The 21,431-nt window shown below is 36.5% G+C and overlaps 1 protein-coding gene across 4 annotated transcripts in view; it reads right to left on the reverse strand.

Moving 5' to 3' along the window:
• Window positions 1–12,030: 12,030 nt before the first annotated feature.
• Window positions 12,031–21,431, reverse strand: part of Phip (pleckstrin homology domain interacting protein) — a 124,669-nt gene continuing 115,268 nt past the window's right edge. For 2 of the 4 annotated variants that reach the window (XM_059268295.1, XM_059268293.1), the window contains exon 40: window positions 12,031–17,830. In XM_059268295.1, coding sequence (XP_059124278.1) covers window positions 17,193–17,830 — 638 coding nt within the window. In that variant the 3' untranslated portion in view covers window positions 12,031–17,192. The remainder of the gene's footprint in view (window positions 17,831–21,431) is intronic. The other 2 variants (XR_009380297.1, XM_059268294.1) reach the window with 2 other exon arrangements.

A 21,431-nucleotide genomic window follows, 5' to 3' on the forward strand; every position in this document is an offset into this window, starting at 1 on the left:
ATCTCTTTGAGTTCAAGGCCAGCCTGGTCCACACATAGTGAGTTCCAGGACAGTCAGAACTGCAGAGAGACCCTGTCTTTAAAAAAAAAAAAAAAAAAAAAAAAAAAAAGCCGGGCGGTGGTGGCGCACGCCTTTAATCCCAGCACTTGGGAGGCAGAGCCAGGTGGATCTCTGTGAGTTCGAGGCCAGCCTGGGCTACCAAGTGAGTTCCAGGAAAGGCGCAAAGCTACACAGAGAAACCCTGTCTCGAAAAAAAAAAAAAAAAATTACCTACAGAATAGAATGTTTCGATCTGGAGGGAAATTGCTAAGCACTGACAAAGCATGTACTGGTCTCGTGATGAATGACGTAAGGGACCTCACTCTAAAACTAGAACAAATCTTTCCTGACAATGTTTTCTTACGAGCTCCCTTTAAAAAAGGTACAAAAAGCAGAGTATTACAATTGGTATTAAAAAGGCAAAAGATTGTTTACAAAGCAGAGTATTACAATTGGTATTTAAAAGGCAAAAGACTGTTTTTCTAGGTATATTTGAAACAGACCCACTATTTTATATATATAAAATAGAAAAGTCTATTAAACAAGGTTTATTTATAGTAATCACTATTAAAAATCAGGAGTCCACTTAGTCACAAGTACAAGTCTGTTATAGTTGTAATTTAGCTTATTTTATGACAATTCTGATAGGACAGTTAGTTTAAGCTGAATATAAATAAATAAAAGCTGGGAAATAATGTGTAATTCAAGATGCAGTCCCTGGTATCTTCATAAAAATTACTGTGTCCTTCTCTGTAATGTAGGTCAAAGAAATACCATTACGGTCAGTTTTTTTGTTTGTTTGTTTGTTTTGGGGTTTTTTTTTGTCAAGAATGTGATACTGAGGATCCGGAAACATAAAGCATGAATTATAAGGTCAAAACAGAATTAATACATTTCCTACAACAAAATTTTGATGGAAAGTGAATGGTTATTTGTGCTAGGAAAACAAATACAGTTTAATTAAAATCAACCTAGATACTTTTCTACTCATAATTTAATGTAGCCTAAGTTAGTTCAAAATAAGGTATGTTAAACGTTAGTGACTAATCCACACCCGACATTATTCTCAGGGACAGGTAATAGACATCTATCAAGAAGAAGAAATATTCTCTTCTTTAGACTTACTTATTTTTATTTATGTGTATGGATGCATGTGTGCTGGGTGCCTTCAAAAGTCAGATGAGAGCATTGACCTCCCTGGAACTCGAGTTGCAGACAATGCCCAGGGCGGGTGCTGGGAACTGAACTCTAGTCCCTCGAAAGAGCACTCTTGACTGCGGAGCCATCTCTCCATCACTAAGAAATACTCTCAAAACCTTTTACCAGAGAGACATTTGTTTCCACTCTTCTGTCCACAATCTATATCTGTCTCAGGAGATTTCCACCCAGTCGCCAGATACTATTAAGGAATCAACCTCCACTCTACTATTGCCCCAGGACCAGCCCACCTCCCTAATCTCAGTGGTCCTACAAAACTAAACAGCCTTTGACTTGCTGACAAGAAAGGAGGCACATGTCTCTTCCTCAACAAAGAAAAGAATGTTGTTACTATGTAAATCAATCTAGCTAGTTAGAAAGATGGGATTAAAGACATCCATGAGCTGGCATGCAGATCCAGACCCTGGGAGCTAACTCAAATTAAGGACTCTCAGTATGGCGGTCTGTATCTCGTGTCTCTCCTCTGCCCTCAGATTTCGATCTTCCACATAGTAATGATTGCCCCATCTCTTCAGAATTTTTCAGGAAGGAATTAATGAACTACCTTGATGTTCAGTGAAACAGATGCCTCTGTCAGAATTCCCTCAAGTTTCTTATCCATTGCCTTCCAGCTTGAGCCCCTGCTTTGGACCAGCATTCCAAGCCCCACCTTTTCCAACATCCCTACTCAGCAGGAAGCAGCTTACCATCTACTACCTACCTACCTATCTACTGTCACTCCTTATTGTCAATAAAGGGCTAGAATGTTAGGTCCCCAAATGAGGCCCCAAAGTGGTAGTGCTGATGACAAGGACCCGTCTTCCTCCTGAAAGGGATTAGGGAACAGAAATCTCAAGCATTTCTCAGAAGCCCCTAAAGGCTGGCTGAATGCTCTAAGAGCAACTGTCAGCACCTACTCTACCTGGAAAGTTCCCAGGCTAACCACCTGGCTGTTCCAGCTTCTGCACAGCCTCCCCCTGCCATATAAAACCCAATAAGCTTTTGAAGTTGGACGCTGTCCTCCATTGTCGAAGGCAGCCCGGCAGTGGGGGTTCTTTCTCTCCATGGAGAGTGGATGGGTTTAGTGTTTTGTTTTGCACCTACTTACACCAACCAATTGCTCCCAAATAAGTGTGCCATTTGTAGATGATCACCAACTTCACATCAAAATAAACAGTTCTGAATGCAAACTAATCCAAGGCAAGGGAAGAGTAAGCAAGTCCGAGTGCTTTGGCCACAGTGGGTATTAAATTTTTTAGGGTTTCATATACTCAGTATAACTGATGGGAAGTAGGGAAGCAAAGGGGAACATTTATAGCATATGAGATAAAAAGCCAAGGAAGCAAGAGAATGTGCTAAAGTGGACTGGTCCTGAAACAAACTAATCATGCCAGAATTAAAGAAATCTTCCACCTGTCATGTGGCTTCCCATCTAGTGCAGCAGATGGGGGTGTGGGATGTCTATCTTTCAAAATAGAAGTGCCCTTTAGAAATAAGATTCTATCACCTATCCTCTTTGACATTTTGGACAGAAAATAGGAAAATAGTTCCGCATTTCATATACATCCATTTTATCCTGATCACATTAATTTGTAATCTAATTACCTTTTATCTGTCCTTCCCACATGACTGTCAATTCCTTATGTTGGACAGCTTTTTTAACAGGGACCATCAATAGCAGAGCCGCTGAATGCTGGTTTACACAGACTCAGAAAAGCGAAGGACATGGCGTTGATTCCAGATGTCTGTCCATTTGTGCTGTGTTTGCCTGTTATCTTTAATGAGCATGCTGTTTCTCCAAAGTTCATCTTTCTCACAAGAACATCTAAGCAAGTACAACTGAGTGGCAGGGTGCTTGCCTCACACACATGAGGCCCTGGTCTGGAAAAAACTATAGTTGTGTGAAAGCATACACTCCATTGTGTAAAGTACTCTCACGATGTGTTAGAACTGTCTGTTACAAGCCTATTGCATCAGCAACAAGTGTGTCTCTGCCCTGTACCTCCTGTTGCCTCTGGAAATAACACACACTTGTGCTCACAGCAGGCAAACCATCAACTTCTGCCCAGAAAAAAAAAAAAAGATGTTTTTGAAGTCCTTGTGTAGCTACTGCAAAAGAACACCTAATAAATTTCATTAACTTACAACTTTTAATAAACAATGCTTAAATTGAGTTTGTTTCCATTGGAATTAATTTAATTCCAAAGCTTATTTAGAAAATTGTATTTGTATTTGATAGTAATAATGAATGTGTAGCACATACAGTTATACTTTTTCCTTCTACTGAATAAATCATATATATGTATTACAATTCCATCTTAAAATAATTAGTGCAGTGATTCAAATAAATCAACTCTAGCCCAAGGGAAGGAAAAACCATCAAAAGCATTTTTTAAGTTTATGCTAAATTAATCATGTAAAGTTCAAGGTACTGCATTCCAAATGGAGCAAGGAGTGAAGTATAATTAATTCAGAGTTGAATGTCAACCGAATAAAATTTAAAAAAAAAACTTAATCTATCAAATACCACCCTACCTCAATATACCTGCAAAACAGGTTTCTTCATCTCCATTGTTTCCATCACTGTATTCAGTGATACAGATTCATATGACTTACACTACTGCACCCATTTCTAAAGTGATAGATTCAGTGATACAGATTCATATGACTTACACTACTGCACCCATTTCTAAAGTGATAGATTCAGTGATACAGATTCATATGACTTACACTACTGCGCCCATTTCTAAAGTGATAGATTCAGTGATACAGATTCATATGACTTACACTACTGCACCCATTTCTAAAGTGATAGATTTAGTGATACAGATTCATATGACTTACAATACTGCACCCATTTCTAAAGTGATAGATTTAGTGATACAGATTCATATGACTTACAATACTGCACCCATTTCTAAAGTGATAGATTTAGTGATACAGATTCCTATAATTTGCAATTGTCAATTTTAATATGCAGGTGGAATTTTTAACAAGAATTTCTTTGCAAACCACAAGGTCAGTATATATTTGAAGAATGATTATTGGTTTCATTGTGGAGAAATTTTGAGAACTCACAAAATTTCCAAGATGTTATTCCCCTTCTTAAATATTGTAGTCATTTAAATATTTCCTTATTTAATATTTAATTTAAGAAGAAATAGAGAGTTGAGTCTACACTTGATTATTTTATCTATAAATGATTAGGTACTTCACTGGTCTATATTGACTCTTTTTTGATTAATTTTATTTCATGTGCATTGGTGTTTTGCCTGCATGCATGTCTGTGTGAGGATGTTGGATCCCTTGGAACTGGAGTTAGAGTTAGTTGTGAGCTGCCATGTGGGTGATGGGAACTGAACCTGGGTCCTATGGAAGAGCAGCCAGTGTTCTTAACTGTTGGGCCCTCTCTCCAGCTCCCTATATTGACTCTTAACAGTATACAACTCTTATAGTGTTTGGAGATGATGCAGTAAATGCTACAGCAACCACACAACTGACTGACAACACTTGCAGCTAGCTCTGAAAATTGGGCAATGTTTGCCTTCATGCAACCACAGAATCCCTGCCAACAGGAAGGTAGAAATGCCAGCAGCATCCACAGGGCCCAGAATTACTTCTCACTAAGGAAGAAGCAGATGGTAGTTGGGAATAATACATTTTTTGAAGGACAATAGTTACTGTTATAGGTCTTATGATATCACTTCTAGAAATCTAGATGGAAGGTAGGCAGTATTTTCAATGCTAAGGTTTCAGTTTCCTGCTTATATTTGAACACTCATAGCCCAGTAGATGTTAAAACTAGAAAGAATGTGTACAAGGTAAAAAAACCGTTAAATCATCAGAAAGATGGGCTCTGATACAGTTGTTGTTAAACTTGAAAGCAATATCACTTATTTAGAAATGGCAGATGCTAAAATGCTTGAGATGAATAAAACCTGATTATATTAGCAAACCCTTTTTTCTTTAAGGCAATAAAAATCAAACTCTGAAGTCTCTTTCCCTTTGACTACCCTGCTTCATGAGCAGTACAAAGTTGCTGTTCCCAAGGATGCCCTTTCTCCAGTCATGGGTGGTCAAGACAAACGGCCCCTAAGTTTGCACACAGCACACGACATAACTGAGTCTCCCATACCACGGCCAAGGCCAGACATCTGTTCACTGTTGCCAATGAGAAGTTGAAATGACAGAAGGGTTTTCATGACTGATTTGGGGAAATGGATTTTGTAATTTTAAAACCATATAATGGTATTAACTAAAATCATAGAAACTAAGTCATTTATATTATTCATATCATACAGTTCTACTTTTATACTCTGCCAAAAATGTATCCTCCTTTCCAGCCAAACCTGAAACAAATATTTAGAATAGACGTCAAGTTGCCCCAATTGTTTCCCACAGTTTTCTCATAAAAAAACAAAACAAACTAAAATGAAAACTCCATAATCAAATGGAAACAAAAATATCAAAGTGGATTCTTTTTTCAAGGCTTTAAAGAGACTTTGTATAGACATTTTACATACCATTAAACCATCTTGCCTGTGGCAAATAGCTTCCTTATATAGAAATTATTTAGACTACTTTTATTCTCAAGAGCTACTGATGGGTTTAAATCCATGGATTACATTATTACATGAAAATTATATAAACATCATATATGAGAAATCTAGATAGCCAGATATATAAAGCTATCAAAGCAAAGAAAAGGATTAATCTTCTGACATATTCCATTACTACTGATACTTAGGATTTGAGGAAAGTTCATCTGCCTTGCTCTTTTTATTTAACAGGCTATTTCTCACTCTGTTGCCCAAACTGGCCCAGAACACCTGGCTTCAAGCAACCCTCTCTCCTCAGCCTCCTAAGCAGCACCAACACACTGTCTGTCTCCTCCTTCTAAACAAAAACTTATCTGTACTTCCCATTACCTGACCTGGAATGTTTATGCAGAAATAACATGTATAGACTACTAGAATCTTGGTGAATCCTTTTAAAGATTTGTTTTGTTTTTTAATTATGTGTATGTGTCTGTGTGTGAGTATGTGCACAGGTTTGTAGTTGCCCTCAGAGGACAGAGATACCAGATCTCTCCAGAGCCAGAGTCACAAGCACTTTTGAGCCATCTAATGTGAGTGCTGGGAACCCAACTCTGGTCCTCTGCAAGAGTGGTACCTGCTCTTAAGAACTGAGCTGTCTCTCTAGCCCCAAGAAGCCTGGTAATCTTACCGATAAATCAGAAAATGGCTTTCCTAACCTTAATTTACACCCAAAATATATAAGTAAAATGTGTTTTATAAATTAACTCGAAATACATTTTGAACATGTAAATTGAATAAGACTCCAAAAGCAAATATGAAAGCAGACCATATGTTCTAGCCTTGCCCTTCCTGTGTGTGGTAGTGAATGCTTTATATGAGCAGTACATACCTACATTCTCCAAAGCTTTTCCAGCAGTCATGGGTGTCTGGCTTGGTGTGCTTAGCATGCTTGAGATTCTAGGCTCATCTCCTAGCACCCTTCTCCAAACAGTGAGAATAAGTGATAAAACTTTAAAAATAGCATGTATGTTAATATGGCAAAGTTAGAACTGTCATTTCAAGACAGTCATATAATTTATCCAAGCATATGTATTTCCTTTAAACCAAGAGGAAATAGACCTCTTATGCAACAAGAGTATTAAAATACATAAGCAGACATGAAAGCATGCTCAACAAATTTGCGGTTGTCCTTAGAATAAGACATCATAGTTCAAGAATATTTCATACCAAGAATGCAATCATTCAATCTGTTTCCATAACATTTTTCTGGACTTTTTTGTCTTAAATGACCTAACAAAATAAAATGTTTTTTTTCTTCTGATTCAAATTTGTAAGGAACAATACACCAAAATAAAGAAACCACCAAGTGAATGTGTTTAAAATAGCTAATAGTTTTCACATTTGCATATTTTCTACAAAGTGACAGCAGCAGACCCATCACTATGGGCATCAAATCCGAGATGGTAGTGACAGGGAGCACAGGAAACCCTGACATTGGGATATATAAAAAGAAGCCTGAGATACAACCAGACTGTTCTTCTCGAGTAGGTCAGTCTCGGGAAGGAAGCCACAGAAACAGCAGTTCTTCAGGGTTAGATGACAGAAACAAGATGGAAGGCTCTTCTGAGAACATAGAACATTATGTGATCCACCTCATGTGCTGAGTATACCAGGGCCATGAAGGGAGGGCATGGGACTGGAGAAGGGGTAGAAGAGCTAGGTCCATGATCAGTATGTAAAAGAACACCAGAAAATCATTTGTATCATCTAGAGAAGTGGTTTTCAACCTGTGGGTCATGACCCCTTTGGCAAACCTCTATCTCCAAAAATATTTACATAATGATTCACAACAGTAGCAAAATTGCAGTTATGAAGTAGCACAAAAAAAAAATTTATGGTTGTGGGTCAGCACTGTATTAAAGGGTGGCAGCATTAGGGAGGTTGAGAACCACTGATCTAGAAGAAGAATGTGAGCAACCAGCTGAGTTACCATTTAGAGGAAAAGAAGAACCTGAGATGATGATAAACTTGAAAATTAGACCCTTAAGAGAACATGAAACTTTTTTGGTATTTGTGTTAGAGGTAAGTAGAATGCCACACAAAATATGAAAAATATTTTAGAAAGAATGCTTCTTACTAAAACTTTTTCCTGAAGGAGTATGCTATTTTTTTTTTTTTTTAAATCAACTTGACACAAATTAGTCACCCAGGAAGAGGAAACCTCAATTGAGGGATTGCCTCTAATTGAACTGTGGGCACTGTTTTGTGGGGAGATGCATTTTCTTGTTTGGATTGATATGGGAAGGTCCAGCCCAGCCCAGCCTGGGCAGGTGGCCTGGATTGCCCAAGAAAGCGGGTTAATCAAGTTATGGCAAGCGAGCTATTCACAGGATTCCTCCACCACCTCTGCTTCACTCATTTCTTGCCTCCAATCTCCTACCTTGACTTTCCTCAATGATGGGCTATAATCTAAGTCAAATGAACTCTTTCCCCCTCCAAGTTGCTTTTGGTCACTGTTTTATCACCACAACAGAAGTCCAACAGCTATCTAACTGGACTGAGGCCCATTCAACAGAAGGGAAATCATGACTGGGACTGAAACCCAAGTACTCAGGACTAGTGAAGTCAGGGATCTTAGAAGAGAAGCCACTGCTGGCACTTACTACACCAGCACAATTTCAACTACATTCTGAAACTTATGCTTCTGCCCACAAGGAAGTCCAGCTCTCACCCTTCTTCAGAGTAGCTTCTCTTTACAGCAAGTGAAAATAGTACAGAAAATCACAACTGGACTTAACACAGAGGGAATAGATTATGGGGAGTACAGCTCCTAAGGAGAAATCTTCAATATAACTGCACCCAATGCTCAGGGAACAATGTGGGAGAGTGAGCTCTGGAGTCTGTAAGAGTCAAAGGACCAGAATGTCTGCTGTGAGACTGTGTCTCCTAAAAATGGCTGCCTAATGAAGACCTGAACAATGACAATATTAATAGACACAGTAATGTAGAAGGGAGAAAAATCTCATGGAGTCACAGTACCCCTAGACAAAAATAAACTCCTTCAGGTAGAGAGGCAGAGAGAGGAAGACAGACAGAGACAGACACAGACACAGGGGTGGGGGTGGGGGTGAGGGTGAGAATGAATGACAATTAGCCTCTCTCAGGGATCAGCCTCCTAATTGGTTATCCAATACAAAATGGTCAGCCCTGAAACGATACACACACAAACAAAAATAAACTTAGCAGGTTATATTTATGTGTGTACCTATGTTTTTATGTAACAATAATAAACAAAAAGAGGCCATCAATTTTTGGGATGGGGTAGACGTGGGAAGGGTTGAAGGGAAGAGACATAGGAAGGGTTGGAGAGAAAAGGGAAAGAGGAAATGATAAAACTATATTTTAATTAAAATGTTAAAAATGCTGGGCGGTGGTGGCGCACGCCTTTAATCCCAGCACTTGGGAGGCAGAGCCAGGCGGATCTCTGTGAGTTCAAGGCCAGCCTGGACTACCAAGTGAGTTCTAGGAAAGGCTCAAAGCTACACAGAGAAACCCTGTCTCGAAAAACAAAACAAAACAAAACAAAACAAAAATGTTAAAAATAATAATTACAGAGGCTAACCCAAAGAAAATCTTTTCTGGAGATTAATTTTAATTTTGAAGATTAGTCATTATTTGAGTTTTGATATTATGACATCCAACATATTAAATAACTTGCTCTAGCAGCCATTTCTTCTGAGGAACAGTGCTTCCCAGGCTGCAAAGATCTAGCCCCACAAACTCTGACATTTCTATGCTGACTTGAGCAGAGCTCTTTTGCCTATAATTCCATTTCTACTGTTCATTACTTGATGATTACTTGTAAACAATTCATTCACTACAACATTCCAAAAAAATAGAACATGGCACAGAAATAGAGAATTAGTTGCAAAATCTCCAATAAATAGTCCATTTCCTTTCTCAAGTGATTGTATTACTTAGATAATATAACAATAAATTTTGTAGGTGCCTACTTAAATAATAGCCATTAAATTTGTTTTTGTGTGTGTGAATTAGCATTACTCCATTTTGTTTGAAAAAAAAAAAAAAGCTACTTTTCACTACTATGGGAATTTAGTTAACCTTTGGTTCTCCAATAGTAATGACAGAAATACCTCTAAATTTTGCAAGTGTTTTGAATTAAGTGACAGTGATTGCTACAGGGATTAATTACCAGGCTCAATATAAAAGCCAAATAGGAACCTCACAAACGAAGACGCTGGTGTGCTCAGTCCAGTAGTCTCACCCTCTGAGCACTTGCTGCGCCTTGCGGTTTGTCTCCTAAACTTTGTGTAAAGACAGCACCCTTTGTCACATACAGTTCTCTTTTTCCACCAGTCGATTAACAAATGACCAGCTAGTGCTTTCACTGAGATTTCTCCGAATCTTTGGAGCTTGAATAGCTTACCCAAACCCAACTCTTCACTGTGGGTACTGGTGCTGGTGCATCACTACCCACCTCAGTGCTGATGCAGGTCACTTGAGCCATCACTTCCTGCTTGTGTAGAAACCAGCTAGCTACACCAGGTGAAAACTTGAGTCTTCTCTGAACATTCAGCCCTGGTCATGCACATGACATTCTAAACTCTCTAAAATACACAGAAATTTTCCAAAGTCTTTATTCATTCATGCAGGTTTTTAGCTTTTTTTCCCCCATAACTAGTACTTTGTGGTAGGGCTGCTGTGGCTAATGGATCTGCTTTTAAATGCTTTGGAATGCATCACACCTGGAGGAGCAATTCAGCCCCAAGTTCCAAATAGGAAAAAAACAAGGTAAACCACTGAGCCACTAGTTAGGTCAAACACAGGTCTTTGAGAACAGAACTTATTAAGGCTTTCTTAGTACCAAGAATGCAGGCTGTACGTTCATGATAGGAAGCTGGGGATGGTAGGCAGATGAATTAAAATACTCTTACACTCTAGGAATTAAGCAGCTTCTACCAGGTGATTAATTTTGCTTTCTCACAAGGCTAGATCCTAAATTTAGAAAAATTAAAACTTCAGGATGTTTTACATTAAAACTACCTTTGAGATTTCTGCTTGGAAAACGAGATCCTTTACTGTTTTTTAATCAATAGTAAACAACAATTTACAGCAATGTTATTACAATATATTGTAACAGCACATCAAAACTTCAAAGATTCAGCAAATGTCACACTGCAATTTGGCTATGACAAAACAGCCTGCTTGGTGGTCTACATCAAATGGTAAATTTAAGACCCAGATACGAAGGTCAAGCTTTAGATGAGACTAAGATAGGCTATTTGGATTGAATTACACTTTAAAGATGAAATCCAGTCTTTTACCATGAAGATCAGACACGAAATGGCCTGGCTAGGTTACTCACTCCTTCACTGTCTGGAATTTTCTAATCTCAAGACCAGGGCTTCCATTGCACCATGTTTAGCATGTCTTACTGGCCCAAGATATTAATGAATTGGATCTTTCCTACAACTCTTTTCCTTAAATAGTAACCAACATATGGTAAATGTGTTAAAACCAGAACTACAAGGTCTTACAATTAAGCTTAGTCAGGGGCTTTGTGGCCTTTAATCTTACTGTCCTTAAGTATCAGGAAAACCTAGATCATAAAACTGATGTTATGACAAAAGAAATCAGTTTAAAGTAATGGTTTTGAACTAATTTTTCTTTGGTGGTTTTTCTAAGTATATATCAGGTGCATCAGTATCATTTAAAAAGAAAATATACCTGAAAATCATTACTTGTTTCAACTTAGAAATTTATTTACATGAAATAATTTAAATGCAATTTCTTAGAGAGAATGATTAGTAGTAACACAAATTACCATGTTTAAACTTAACTTTAAAGTCTTACATATAATTCCATATAATATTTATCCTAAAACTGGAGATTCTTAGAGTTCTTAAATATGTGTGGCAACCTAAAAGATCTGTAGGAAAAGATTAAAAAATAGCAATTTTTTATTGTTGTTTTGAGACAGGGTCTCATGTAACCCAGACTGGCTTTGAAATCCTGATCCTCTGGGAGTAAAACATGTTACCACCATGCCAAGCTGTAAAACAGCATGCTTACAGATCTGTACAAATACCTTTACAAAACTTCAGCTTTAAGTAAATGTTTATGCAAAATGTTCCCTTGACATGTAGCCCTCATAAAAATACCAAAATACTTAATTATCACCAATGCAGTAACTTATATACAACAAGCCAATAAAACTGTTTTAAATAGACACATAGAAAGGCAAATGAGTCTTTATTTTTAACCTTTAGTCACTCTGGAATTACATTAGTTGTCTGAAATCTTTGATAGTGATTTTAACATTTCACAACTAGAACAATGGAACCTCTAATGAACTAGAATTTACATAATGGCTTCTATATCACAATCACTTTGGTAAGTTGCCTACTGAGTATGTACCAACTGCTTTATGGTGTCCAGAACTAACCAAAACAAACAAAAGAGCAAAGAAATCATGAGGCTCTACAAAATGGCTTAGAAAAACAAGTTTTCTATTTATTTAAAAATAAGTTTATAGTTACTACATTGCAGGGACAGGAATTCTTACACATACATTCTAGTTTGTATAAAAGGATTCCAAGAATTATGCATCAAAACTAACATAGAAAGTGTCCACATAACAGTAAAGAAAGGTCCAATCAATATGTACAAAAAGAAAGGGCCTGCTACCGCGGTGCAAGACTGCCGTTTATGACATGATACTCCAGGTCTAGAAGAAATAAAACAAAAACATCAATAAAGCTAAATAATTTTTAAAAACTCTGTCACTTATTACATACAACAGATTTGCTTGTGTTTAACATTGCTTTCTGTACAAAATAAACATAATTTTAATTTGAAATGTGTCAGTTACAACTTTAACCCTTTAGGTCAGTTGCTTTTCAAAACTTGAGCTATGTCCTACACGTCTAAATATCCCATGGCGGGATTTAGTAGTTTTCTTAATAACTTTTTAAGACCTGTCTCTTCTTGCAGTTTCAATATGGTCTAAAAATGTAACATTGTATCTTATTTTTTAATTTATTGTTGTGATAAATCAACACCCACATCCTTGAAAGTAATCAGCATGTGTGTGCATCTATCTGCTTTGTAAGTGCATGTACTATAATACAATCCTGAACCTATCTTCTTAGCTCTTTAAATGTAGAAACTCATCCATATACTACTATGTATTTGGTTTGTGCCATATAAGGTTAATTTCCTGATATTTTTATCTGCATTAAAAGTTTTTCAAAAGAGAGCTATTGAAACTAAAAAATATATTTATAGCTCAGATAGTCTACTCACTGTAATGTGTGCAGGGTCACCTCCAGAGCGCTCACAGTGGTACTTACAGTCTTCTGACTCAATCTGACCTCTTCCTGGGGTACTGTACATAGTTCAAAATGACTTTTCATTTGGAGCACTTTGATAAGTATAATTAAAAACAAAATAGTTTCTTAGTAGATGCATAAATTTTAGTTCAAGTCATCCAGAAATCAGGGGAACTAGGGAAAGTCTGCACTTTTTTTTTCTTTTTTGATGGAAACAAAAGGTGCACTTTTTCCAATTTTAACATAAGACAACTTATCACCAAATCAAGCTACTATTGTTAGCAGTATCTTCTAGATAAATAGGGAGTAATTCATTCTAGACAAAAGAAATGCCCCCAACCCCGTTCTCATTTTTAAAATACTACACTCTCTGCATATAGGATAAACATTGATAATAGCCCTTTAATCACTCAAGTACGTTGGTCCTTTCAACCTACTCAAAAATGAACTTCAGGTGAACAAAATATTAAAAATCACTTTGTTTTCTTTAGAGAGAAAGCTTAAAACCAGTTTCTTTCAACTTAACATTTGAGACAAATTTATAGATAGCTATGGATGTATAAAACGGAATGTCAAAATTGAACACTGCCGACTGAAATTAATCATGCAAATGCTAACATCTCACAGGGCCAAAATTTTATTTCAATACACCTATGAAAGTATCTGGTTAATCTACGACGCTACAGCTAAGGGACAGTTCTGTTAACAGTTCTATGGTAAGGGAATGTTTGCTGTTCAGGGTCTTACATAATTAATTTCCAAGGGAAACTGATTCTAGTCAATCTCTTCTCTCTGACGTGGCCTAATCACCCAACAAATGTTCTACAGTTATTCTAACTATAGTAAGACAGTTCTGTACTAATCCACCAGTCTTTAGAGTTGGAGTGATACAACGCAGTAAATACAATGGCAATAAGGCCCTTAATCTTCAGTTTATACTTGTATGCAGAAGACAGATTGCTCTAGAGAAGGCTGTGAAGGGGGAGATTTTAAGAACCTACATATCTGCTTCCAAAGGCTGATAGATTGTATTTAAAAGGAGTCTTTAAATAAACTGCCCTGTGACAACATTAAAATTCTTTTAAACTCGAGTTTTGTGAAGTCAGGATAACATAAAAGAACAAAATTAGGTATATAAACTGATTTGGGGGATGTTGCTGCTGTTGTAGCCCTAGGCTTAAAGTTGGTTTGTAGCTAAAGGTAACTGAACTCCTGATGTTGTTGCCTCCACCTCTCAAGTGCTGAGATTACAGGTATGTACCACTGAGCTCAGCCTGGAAATTGATCTTTTATGTTCCATGCACTAACAATTTTAATTTCTAAAGTTTCCATAAACTTGATATTTTTCTTATTGCTTAACTAAGACAAGTGCCAACAATTCCTTCTGGTCTATAAACAGTACATACATTGATGTTAATATCTCAAAGGAGACTTTTCCAAGTGGTAAAACCCAAAACATGATGACTTAAATTTCTTAATTCAACTTTTGCAATCTACAGAAGCTAAATTATAAAAATATAAAATCTGTATCTGGTATTAATATATCTTAAGGGTTTCAGTTACAAATAATCTGATCCAAGTCATTCTGCTTTACTAAGAAACCAGTGTCTGAAAAAATGTCCAAACATGGTCATAAATACACAGCGTCTTTAAAACAGAAATAATGTATTTCCTTGTTGTAGGAAAGATGGAAATACTTATTTCACTGCTTAAAAGTTGGAATTATCTGTGCACCATTCAAGAGGTCCTCCACACTAAGACTGTGTGCGCTTCCTTTTACTGAGCACTCCTTACAACTGCATTTTTTTTAAAAATGGATTTCAGTCTATTTTTCTAATACAATGCAGATAACATCAGGAAATTACATTTTTTCAAATAGATTCCCTTCAAAAGCAACTAGTTACTTTAATGACTTAAAATTTCCAACATACACACTATCATTTTTCAATAACGGTGAAATTGACTCATTTTTCTATATAACATGTCATCCATTTCTGCATTATGAAGAGTTAACTACTTAACTTTAATTATATAGTTCAATATATTTGTTAGAAAAAAATAAATGTACAAAAACCTAAAAAATTTGAAATTAGTTTTTAACTGTAAAATCACAGCAATCCAGTCAGGATCTGGAAAATGGTTCACTTAGTTTCACTGGAGGGTTTCTGTACAAATTTCGTTACAAATGATCTAAAAAGCCCAAATGCATCACTTTTCATTCTTCAAGACAGTTAAATGACAGTTAACATTTGTCCTTATCGGAAACAAGGAAATAATTATATAATCTAATTATATATTTTGCCAAGGTTCAATTAAGGACTTTATTCTCTACATCAGGATCATTCATGCTGATACATATTTTTCCCATCCTTTCTTTTTAAAAATGTAGTATCTGAAAATTTTGGTTACATTTTTGTACCATATCAGTCCTCAGAAAATACTACATTCTTAAAACTTAAAAGAAAAAAAGTAATTTTAAACAATAGAAATGGCATTTATGTTGGTTTTCAAGGTATAAAATAACTAATGTACCATAAACAAATAAATAACTGCTTTCCTTTTCCATAGCAGTACATATAGTAATACATTCTCCTAAGTCATATAGTTATCATTTACAATAGACAACTTAATTTTACTAATGATGCAAAAAATAATAGAATACAAGGCACAATCATTAAATGGGCGTTTCTCTTTAGAGTGTATATTGAGATACCAGCGTGATAAGGATACCGTAAAAAGTGCAGAAAAAACACAATGTGCAATGAGACCACTGTATAAAACATGATTGCATAAAAAGTGATTTGGCCTATTTTTAACTTTTAATAGTTGAAAATAACCAATCTTTTCCTTAAAATTAAACTATAAAGTATGACATTTTAAAATTGTTTTTATTCTACTACTATCTAAAAAAATCCTGAAAAAAGAATTTATACCTGGGTAATAGTATGCGTTTGTATATATATATTCAATCACACCCATTTATCAATATACACACGCACACAGACATGGTTCTTTGTAAGTCATTTTAGCCTATTGGAAATGTCTGAAATTTAAAAATGACATTAATCCAGATCAAGTAAACATCAAATTCCATACTTTTTTTCCTGTATTTTCCTTGAATCCTTTAACCACTTAAACATTGTCTCTAAGATATCTCTGTCAAAGGACCCACCAGTGCATTATTTTCCTACTATTAGTACCAAAAAAAAAAGAAAGAAAGAAAAAAAAGATACAACTCAGCATAATTCTGTAATCACTTGCTCTTTAGAATATATAGCTTTTCCAGTATTGAAAAGTGTATGTTGTCCTGACAGTCAAAAACAGGCTTTCCACTGCACTGATTCTCAGTCTTTGGCACAATAAACAGAGATAGAGTGACTGATACAAGAATCAAGGTCTGAAAAATTAGACAGTCAAATGTTTTCCAATGTGGATATGTTTCCTTTGCATCAATACATTTATTTTCTCCTTAAGTTTGGCAGAAATGGAGTAAAACGAAAAGCTTCCTCTAGATGTTCTGTAGTTGAACACCCTACAACTAACACTTCTCAGGATAACAAATGGTGGGATCTTTAAAGTTAGCTTTAGAGGAAACGTTTCTTAATGTACTGCTACTCTGTGTAACATCTTTCTTCCTAAGGGCATGACTTCTGTATCAGTAAAAATGTATCTTACTTGGTCAAAAATAATTCAATTTACCAGGAAACATTCTATCACTAGGAATACTATGCTTCAAGAGTGTAGCAGAGCTGTCTCTTCCATAAATAAATCAGGAATTTATAACAGGTCCTCAATTTCAAACAGTGAATGAAATGAATGTGGAAATGAATAACCTACCTAAGGGCAATAAATAGCAAACATTTGAAATATATATGTATATAGATTTTCTTTTTCATTCAAAGACGTAAATTATTTTCTAAATTTGTTTGTTTGCCTCCTTTTTTCCCAAGTCAAATTGTAACATTCCCTAATCCATCATAGCAGCCAGGAAGCAGAAACCTTAGTTCTACTTACTCCTTAACTGTACCTGCTTCATAGACTCTGAAGTACAATATTTTGCTTCAAGTTACCAACCAATTAAATTAGCCTTTGCTTTTTCAGTCAACTTTCGGACCCGTCCTCTACTAGAAGTCCCAAAAGTCAAAGAGGTGTCTTCAAATAACAGCTGCCTCTGTTCTTCTTCTGAGTCATCCTCATTATAGAAAGCTGTCCTTCGACCTTGGTTTCTAGTTCTCATATGAGGTTCAGAGCCTTTGAGTTCTTCAAACTCTTCTTCCTCATCTATAGGACCATCTGTTTTTTTCCGGTTACTTCTCCTTAACACTTTAACATTCGTAGGAACTATGAGTTCTGAATCTAGGTTTTGTGTTTTCATCTTCCTTTTGGGTTTTCTGCCTCCACGACTCTTTTTCTGTAACAAATCCTCCTTAACAACATTCGTTTCAGAAAGAAAGTTGCATGTTGAAGAAGGAACCACCTCAGCCCTGATTGGAGGCATGTTATTTTGCTCAGAGTTTTCTTGCTTTGTACACTGAAGTTTCTTGGGCTTTCTACCTCTTTTCTTGTGTGTAACTTCACCACTGCTGGTGTTAGCTTCTGCCTTAGGCTTCCTCCCAGGCCCTCTCTTCACAAGTTTTGATGGCTGTCCTCCATGACCATTTACTTGAATGGGTCCTGCTATAAGAACATTGTTCTTACAATCTCCTGAAGGGAAAAAACAGTACACTTAATATGTTGTTTAGCCCTCCAACTAATTGGTAAAGGTACTAGAATACTTCTATATAATAATACAATAATAATAAACAACAATTTAAAAAAAAACTCCCACTAAAATAAGAGAATTGATAAATTTCTGCAGCTATTACCTAGATATTTTTATTTTAAAAATGTATTGTGTGTGCACTTGGATGACGATGTCATCTATGTGTGAGTGGCACATGAGTCACCACACATCTGTGGAAGTCAGAGGGCAACTTTTGGGAGAGAGTTCTCTTCTACTTTCACATGGGTTCTGAGGACAGAAATGAGGTTGCCACAGAGACTTGCCAGGCAAGCAGTTACCTGCTGGCCCATCTTATTGGCCCCTGGGAAAAGATTCTTATTGAAGACAGAAAGAGACTTAAGTACAAATAAAAGACCCAAGTTAATACTGTCATTGATAGCAAAGAGTAGAAATTCCATGTCTGCCTCCTTTATTACACATTCTAATATGTATGTTAAGAGTTTTGTATGAATCACATTAAATGATCAAATTCACTTGCAGTTTATCACAACAAAATCTTTTACTGTTTAACTCACTAAACACAGGGTGTTTCTGTATCACCACTTTTAAGAAATTTAAGTCATGGAAAAATATTCTTAGAATACTAATTTTGACCTTTTAATTTGGTCATACCAATAAATGTTACTCTCTTCCTTTCAGTCACTTGATCAGTGAGAAGATTCAACAATAAAGACTGGAAAAATTCTAGCTTTTCTTTCATCTCTTATGAATGTGACCACAATAACTTCTATATCAAAGAAGAGTCTGGACTCTGATGATCTCTGTGTGTTCCCTGGACATACAAAGACTCTTCCTTCTTAATTTCCCTACCCAAGATGATTAGGAATATATCCGCTGCAATAACTTGTATCACTTACTCTCCATAAAAACTGCCATAGCTTTGATGCTCCTCACCTACTCTTATTTACAAATGTATAAATAAGTTACACCAAAAAGCCAAGCAATGTGGTACACACATGAAAGTCCAACTGCTGGGGAAATAGAGCCCAAGGGACCATAGAGCTCAGTGGCCAACCAACCTGGCCAACTGGGGAAATCCAGGCACAGAGGTCCTGTTGCACGACTACTAAATGGTCTTATAATAAAAGCTGAGGCCAGATACCAGGGTGAAAGCTGAAAGATCAGAGAAGCAGAGCAAGGCACAGCTACCACACCTTTTATCTCACCAACTCCTCAGCCTGACTGGGCCTCTGCAAGAGAGAATTCTTGTCTCCTCCGGTCTTATATTCCTTTCTCTGCCCAGTCATATCACTTCCTGTCTCAACTTTCCTAGTGCTGGGATTAAAGGTGTGTGCCACCACTGCCTGACCTCTGTGGCTAGCTCTGTCCTCCGCTCTTCAGGCAAGCTTTATTTCCTAAATTACAAACAATATATAACCATAAGGCCCTGTGCCTCAAAATAGAAGGTGATTGATTGAGAAACACTTTACATCAACTGCTGACCACCACATGCACACACACGTGTGCACATTCACTGTAAGACAACTGAATAGGAGTTTTTCTTTTTACATGCTATTCAAATAGTCTATCTCTTCATGTAATTGAATGGCAAATGATAATCTGTAATCACACAATATTGACACTGTATCAATCATGTAATGTGGACTATTATTTTGGTTAAAAATCTTACTGTTAACCAATCCCATGATAAAAGGCAAGAAATTTACCAAGTCAGAGCAAGGGGTGAAGAGGAAAAAAAAAAAACAAAAACCTGCAAGCCTCCCCCCATAAATGATTTTCTTTAGATCAGCTCTTTACAACTGTGAGGTAAAGGTGTGGTAGAGAAATGTGGGAATGTGCATAAAGTAGCGAAGGATATTCCACGAAGCAAACTGACTGAGGTCTGTGGGTTTTTTTTTTTTTTTTGCTTTACATAAAGACAGACTACTGATAAAAAACACTAAATATAAGCAGAGGAACTGGATCATTCAAAAAAGATCAATTACACACACGTATCAGAATTTTTTTTTTTTTGAGATACTGTGAAAAAATCTGACATGCAAATTATGGGCGTAGAAAAAACAAAGAAATATAATGCTAGACTTTCCAGAAAATCACAGAAGAAAATTTCTCAAACCTAGAGGAAGAGATGCCTTATGCAGCTACAAGAGGTCTAACTGAACACCAAATAGAAAGGATCACAAAACAAAAACAAAAACAAAAAAAAAAAACCCTACCCCACAACGACATCCCGTCAAAACACTAAAAACAGAATAAAGAAAGGGTAGAGAGAGAAAGGTCAAGTCATTTACAAAGGCAGGTCCATCAAAATAACTCCTAATTATTCAACTGAGATGTTTAAAACCAGAAGGCCTTAGAAAGATGTATTCCAAGTTCTGAAAACCTGAAACTGTCAGCCTAGATTATAATGTATAGCAGCAAGTCTATTAATAGAAGGAGAAATCAAAGCTTCCCAGGATAAGAACACTGAAAGAATTTAAGAAGACTAGGCCAGCCCTACAAATAATACATAGAAAGAATACATAGAAATGAAGAGAAAGATAAACACACTCAAGGGGCCACAGAAGATAAGTAAATATTAGGATAATAATAATAAAAAAAGGTCCAAGAAAACCCACAGACAAAACTAAACCAAACCAAAAAAACAATAAAACACACAAAAACCCCAACCAACCAAACACCACAGTGAAATGATAAGAACACAGACAAAACGTTGAATACTCTGAATGTTAATAGCCTCAATTCCCCAATAAAAATACAAGGACTAACAAACTGGGTTAGAAACAGGTTCTATTTTAAGATAAAAGAACCGAAAAAGTTGTTTTAGGAAAGAAGAATCATGAAATAATACCTAGTACTCTAATATCTGACAAAATGGAGCACAAACCAAAACTAGCAAGCACAGGTACAAATGAATTACAGGGAACAGAACACAAGCCACACGAAGGGGAGATGGGGGAATACTCAAGAGTTCTATGTGTAAGTGGAGATAGGAAGACTGAGGACAGCATTGGAGGAGGTTAGTCCAAACTAAGAATATATGAAAAAGTATTATGGAAATCCACTATTTTGACAGCTAATTTCAAAATTTTATTTAAACTAGGATTTTAATAGAAGAACCTTGTATGAGTGGCTACTGCTGCTCCCAGAAGATATGGGCTAGTAAATAAAAATCTCAGTGTCTGGCTCAGGATCTCTCTGAGTCATTGGTAAGGAGCCCCCAGAAGCACCCAACAACACAAGCTATTTCCACTGACTTTGACTGCTCACCACAACTAGATAGTTAAGACCTTACTGATGAAGCCATTCCTCACTTTGGGGACAGGGAAGAAAATCTCAATGGATCCCCAAACTCTCTCCCTGCTGACTGTTCTTACACAATACCAGAAGGTGCAAGTAGGTTTCAGGAGGAGAAAAGACAACATTGGTCTCATCCAGAACTGAAGCCTATATGCATAATACCAAGCTATCAGGAAACATCTGCCCACTGGAACAATGTTGTTTAAGGGGTAATCAACCATTTCAACTGGATTATGAGGCCTGTTCCAAAGGCAGAAGTTC

The sequence above is a fragment of the Peromyscus eremicus genome, chromosome 7, assembly GCF_949786415.1.
Source record: "Peromyscus eremicus chromosome 7, PerEre_H2_v1, whole genome shotgun sequence".
Lineage (NCBI taxonomy): Eukaryota > Metazoa > Chordata > Mammalia > Rodentia > Cricetidae > Peromyscus > Peromyscus eremicus.